The sequence below is a fragment of the Pteropus alecto genome, unplaced genomic scaffold (genome assembly GCF_000325575.1).
Source record: "Pteropus alecto unplaced genomic scaffold, ASM32557v1 scaffold101, whole genome shotgun sequence".
Taxonomy (NCBI): domain Eukaryota; kingdom Metazoa; phylum Chordata; class Mammalia; order Chiroptera; family Pteropodidae; genus Pteropus; species Pteropus alecto.
Genome location: NW_006432945.1, coordinates 15,659,320 through 15,664,842, shown reverse-complemented (window position 1 = coordinate 15,664,842; position 5,523 = coordinate 15,659,320). Strand labels below are relative to the sequence as shown.

General features: G+C 46.6%; 2 protein-coding genes across 4 annotated transcripts in view; both read left to right on the top strand.

Annotated features, from left to right (window-relative positions):
- The window catches only part of FMO3 (flavin containing monooxygenase 3), a 15,383-nt gene continuing 9,860 nt past the window's right edge, over window positions 1-5,523 (top strand). For 2 of the 3 annotated variants that reach the window (XM_006907810.2, XM_006907809.2), the window contains exons 1-2: window positions 1-132; window positions 4,664-4,852. In XM_006907810.2, coding sequence (XP_006907872.1) covers window positions 1-132; window positions 4,664-4,852 — 321 coding nt within the window. The remainder of the gene's footprint in view (window positions 133-4,663; window positions 4,853-5,523) is intronic. The other variant, XM_025043928.1, reaches the window with a different exon arrangement.
- Window positions 3,327-5,523, top strand: part of FMO2 (flavin containing monooxygenase 2) — a 30,929-nt gene continuing 28,732 nt past the window's right edge. The window contains exon 1 of the mRNA XM_006907811.1: window positions 3,327-3,331. The gene's annotated coding sequence lies outside the window, so the exon portion shown is untranslated. The remainder of the gene's footprint in view (window positions 3,332-5,523) is intronic.

Below are 5,523 nucleotides of genomic sequence, written 5' to 3'. Positions count from 1 at the left end.
ATGGGGAAGAAGGTGGCCATCATCGGAGCTGGAATCAGTGGCTTGGCCTCCATACGGTGCTGTCTGGAGGAGGGGCTGGAGCCCACCTGCTTTGAAAGGAGCAACGATGTTGGAGGCCTGTGGAAATTCTCGGTGAGTGGCACCGCACTGGGACACCAACAGAGGGAAGATGGCCTCTTTGGCAAAATAGATCTGATCGGTTCTAATTCAGACTTGGAGGTAGGTCACGAAAGTTGCAGATCTGGAAAGCAAAATATTATCCCTCCCAAACCACTAATGTCCAACCACTCAAAACTTTTCACACCAGCGGGGCTTCTCCTGGAAAGGATATCTCCAGCTTATTAGATACTGTCGCCAGCCTGACAGAGCCCAGACCTCCGGGCCGTAGTGTGATGTCAGTAATTAGTCAAAAACTGCACCACTGCCTCCGCATGCAATCGACAGGGTTCTGTCCCTATTGATCTTAAATCCTGGGAACATAGCGGGAAAGAAGAAGGAAAACCTAGACTGGGGTCAGGAGTCCTGAGTTCTAGTCTCAACTCTCAGGTTTTCCGGGGAGATTTTAGGCAAGCCACCTTTTTCCTGGACTTCAAATGCTCGTGTGTCAAATGTGCCTTTCAATTCTAACGGGTCGCGATGCCAGAATTAACTCGTGTCTCTTGGGCAGACGTTGTAAGTTGTTATATGTAAGGATTATGTGTATCGTGTGTGTGGTTACTGAATACTCTGTGAGCTCCAAATCCAGAGGCAGGGGGCAGCGGGGGAAGATAGTCTCTGCCATTCAGGCTCATTGTTATAGAAATAATGTAATCAGGAAATATTCATTACAAACACAATTTTTACATTTCAGACGTTAATTTAAAACGTCTAGCCTTTCTGCTATGAATTTCCCAGCGATTATTATTGGATGTAGCTGATACATGTTTGGCGTGAAGACACATCCACATCATTCATCTCGTTATGATATTCTGTCCTGGTCTCTGTTACAGCCCAACCTGCAACCACAGGTTGCTCTAATGGAGGGTGTCAGCGCTGAGAACTCACCTGTATTCATCTCGAGAGCTTTTATTTTAAAAAAAAATCGAGGTCCTACATCCCTGAAAGTATTACATAAGATATAAGATCATTAATTTTTATTTTTCATTAGGGAATAATCAAGAGGGTTGTTTTGTTTTGTTTTATTTTAAGAATTCAGTTTTCTTTATTTACATCTGCTCAGGGAGATACAGCCAGCTTAGCCTAAACCATGAAATGGTTCTCTGTTATCTCATTAGCAACAATCAAATGCCGCGTGAGCATCTATTTTGGCAGAGTCGTGTACTAGGTACTAGGATGGCTCAGACGTGACACCATCACTCGACGTAAATGGCTTCTACTCCATCTAGTGAAGCAAACCATCGTATAGGTCCACAATCCTTAGATAGAAAACGGGCTAAAGCTCACTTAATAGCAAAACCTGTCCTGAAGTCACATGGTCAGAAAACGTGAGTCGAAGCCACAAGACTATTTATCGTCTTTATTGTGTCTCACTGCAGAAACGTCACTGCATTTGATTGCAGGTAGGGTGCTGCCCAAAATCTCACTAGGAGTGTTATGGAAAAATGTCCCAAAAGCTACCATTTCCAAAACGTATCTGGCCCTAAGAGTTTCAAATAAGAGGGGATAGAGCTTTACAACAACAAGGTAGCCCTTGGTGACTGTCAACTTAATGAACACGTGCCTTGACCTTTAAAAGAAGGCAGACTGCAAATCTCAGGTCAGGGGAAACTTCCGGCAGGAATGGCACTTGGCTGAGACCCAAAGCACGTCCTCGGACAAGGAGAGTAGGGGTCTCTATGGGACACACCTGCAGAGCTGCCATTTCCGCCCGCCCCGTGCACTGTGTGAATGACATCCCGCAGACGTGCAGTCACCAGCAGGGCGCCGGTGCCAGCTGGGAGGGGTGTCCAGGTAGGGGTAACCAGCAACCCATGAAGGGCATAGAGAAGGCAACGAACTCGGTCTCTCCTGGGGTCTGTAAGAGAGAGAGCCGGTGCAGCCAGATCGGACAGTTTATTTAAAGAAGCAACGGTTGACAGGGCGATAAGACGCAAAGTCCAACTGTAGGTTATTCCAGAGAGAGGGCGTCTCTTTTCCATAATGTTGCTGTGTCTGAGGAGAATTATACCTAAGGCCTTGCGGGGATGAAACACATGCAAGTATTCTAACCTTTAGTCCCTTTCACACGCCCCTCCTCTTCCTTCTTTTCAAAGAAAAGCTGCTTGGCACAATGTATGATCAGAGAGGGATTTTTGAAAAATAGGTTACATAAGCTTTTGTCTTGCAAGTCCTGTGAGGCAGAACCTGTTCCAGAAGAGAGACACATGATAATTCTGAACTTTTCACCATGTGCTTTTCCTGTAAGAGGAAAAGCAAACACTTGCGGGCTGAATATAAGTTTTACGTTTCATACATTCTAATAGGACCTCGTGGCCTCAAAAGGTTTTAATCTGCTATGATAATAGGCTGCTCAACAAGCCGTATACAATAGGTTGGGATCATTTTGACTGCGAATAAGGGTAAACAGAACGATCTGGACTTTTGTTCTACTTATTTATTCTTCTCATGCATTCATTTATTCATTCAGCAAATACGTATTCGGGTACATTATGTATGGGGTGCTGTGTGAGGTATAGATGCAGATAAGAGGCAAAGCAGGCAGCCCCCAGTTTAGAAGCAGAGAGGAAACAAGTACCAGAATAACTTTACTACAAGTGAAGACGTGACTAGGGCGGTGAAGACGGTCAGAGCATGGTGGGGAGGAGAGAACTTCCGGTTGATGAGGGCACCACGAGGGGAAGCAGGAGGGAGGAGGAGGCAGCCTCTGAGCTGGACCTTGAGGGTATACGGAGACCAGCAGAAACGAGACTGATAAGCGAAGATGAAATACGAGAGGAGATCAAGGCGTGCACAGCGTTTGCAAACTAGCCTCCGACCCTGCCCTCAAGATACTTATGTTCTAGCAGCGAAGATGAGACACAGATGCAGTTATAACCATAGACAGATGGTGACAGTGTGCCCTCAGCCACTTGGAGCTCTGGGTCTAGGGCAAGCTCTCCGAGCCAGAGGCAGAGTCTGAGCTTAATTTCTTCCTTACTGGCTCAAACCACCCCAAGATTGAAATAATGAAAATGCAGGGTCTCTGGAGTTGTCTGTTGTCATACATCTGTTTCTTTTTTTTTTTTTTTTTTTGAGAACAGCCTTTTAGGGGGGAAAAAAACCCCCAGCAAAACAGAAACAAGGAGCTGTAGGATACATAGTCTTCTCTCATGTCCAGGGGACAAAAGGCAGAGTTCATCAATGATTCGATGATGGAAATAATCCAAGGGCAGGCTCGTCCATGTCTGAACCGGTCCCCCGGCTACAGCTCAGCCCTCTCTCCCTTCCCCGCTCTCCTCCCCTCGACCATCAGGGAAAGTTCCTGGCTCTGGGTGAACGGCGGGGTGGAGTGGGGGGACTCCAACCTGAGCACCTGCCAGGCATGAAGGCTTCACCCTCTGTCTGACCTTGGCAGAAATTTCCAAGTCAGGTTTAAAAAGTTAAAATCTCTGGACTTAGCTATTCTAAGAGGTACAGCAATCATGAGTAAAGGAAGTTTATTTTCAGCTTGAGGTTTAAAACACCGAAGCCTCAGGCAGCTTCCCCGAGAGACACGCTCCTCCCATTTCTCTCCAGTACTTTTTGCCTCCGATTTCCAGAGGTCAGCTGGGGCTGGAGAGAGACGGACATGGTGAATCCAGCGGCAACATGACATCATCATCATGGGCATTCTTTCAGGATGTGGGGAAGCAGAGGCTGCCAGCTTTCGAATGTACTTTCTAGGCAGCACATGGCGTGAACTTTAGTCCTGCCCTTGCGACAGAGAGGAAATGGTGATTTTCAATCAAGCCTCCCACTGCTTTTCAAAAGAAGCTATTTTTCAATTATACAGTGGCTTTAACATGAAGAGCAGAATCTTCAGCCCCTCTCTGGTGAGGGGTGTACACCTCTAACTGGTAACACAAGGAGCCCCTCAAGCACAGAATTCAGTTCCCCATACATGGTCCCTAGACCAGCAGCAACAGTGTCCCCTGGCACTTGTAAACGCAAATTCTCAGGCTTCAACCCAGAGAATCAGAATTTGTGGGGTCAGGCCCAGGAAGCTATGGCCTGAGGAGCCCTTCGGGTGAGTCTGAGCACGCCAAAGTCGGGAAGCCACGCCAAGAGAAGGCTCCGCGGCTGTGGCGGGGGACAGTGAACGCCACAGAGCCAGCCACAGGGGCTGGAGGCTGCAGCCTCTCCTTCCGACCATTTACTTGTCCCTTTGTTTTTCCAACCTGAGCGTGAGGTCAGGACCAGTGCTCTGATTGGAAAAAGAAAGAAAACTCTGTGGGACTAAAATCACGGAGGAAATCCTGAGGGTCACTGGAATAAGAGGCCCAAGGCGGACAGCAGCCAGCTCTGTGCCAGGAGCCGCACTGAAGGCTTTTCTGTCCGTATCGTACAGAGACCTGCTCATTTTCTTCATGGGTCTTTGGGTTTCGTTTTGGTTTTTTTTTTAAAGCTTCTCGTCCACCAAGCATTGAATATTGACTGGGGGGAACACCATCCTTGGCTTCCTTCCTAAGCCTGTTATTCTCCCTAGGACCACGCAGAAGAAGGCAGAGCCAGCATTTACCCGTCTGTGTTCACCAACTCTTCCAAAGAGATGATGTGCTTCCCAGACTTCCCGTACCCCGACGATTACCCCAACTTCATGCACCACAGCAAGATCCAGGAATACATAGAGGCTTTTGCCCAAAAGAAGAATCTCTTAAGATATATTCGGTTTGAGGTAAGGGCCTCCAAATATCTGTGCCGTTGGTACCCGGATGCGTACGGGTCAGAAAGGCAGCAAGGACACAGCACTTCATGACAGAAACCAGAGCCAGGTGGCGAGACGCCTCCCCCATCGGAGGCGAGGCGTTGGTTCGGATTATAAAGTACTCACGCATTGGGGTTTTTGTCCCTAAATAAATTCCCCACGAGGGTCTGAGGGCTTTCAAGACTCCATAGAAAATGCTGGAGGCAACCATGCTCTCACGGTGTGCTTTCTACCCTGACGCTCTCACATTTTAGGAGCAATCCCAGAGTCTCTGGTCCATATTTAGACTTCGTGTCAATGAGTTGTGGGTCATGAAAACGTGGTATTCCTTACAAGTTCTTCCATGATGAAGAGTAGCAACTTAAATAAATGGTTAAGACGGTATTTTCTCTCATCTTTCATCCACTTAGCTCCTTAGATTAGGAGCCTTAGAAATGATGGTATAGCGGCATCATCTCCATAAATAACAATAATGCTTCACCATTGTTTAGAACTCTTAACATCAGTTCATTATTGTTAAATACAAAGCACATATACTTACAAAGATAATCGGCAAAAGTGTGAATTGGGATTATATGGAATTCTATTTATTATGTCAAAATAATAAATAAAATCATAAAATTATATTATAAATTTATAAA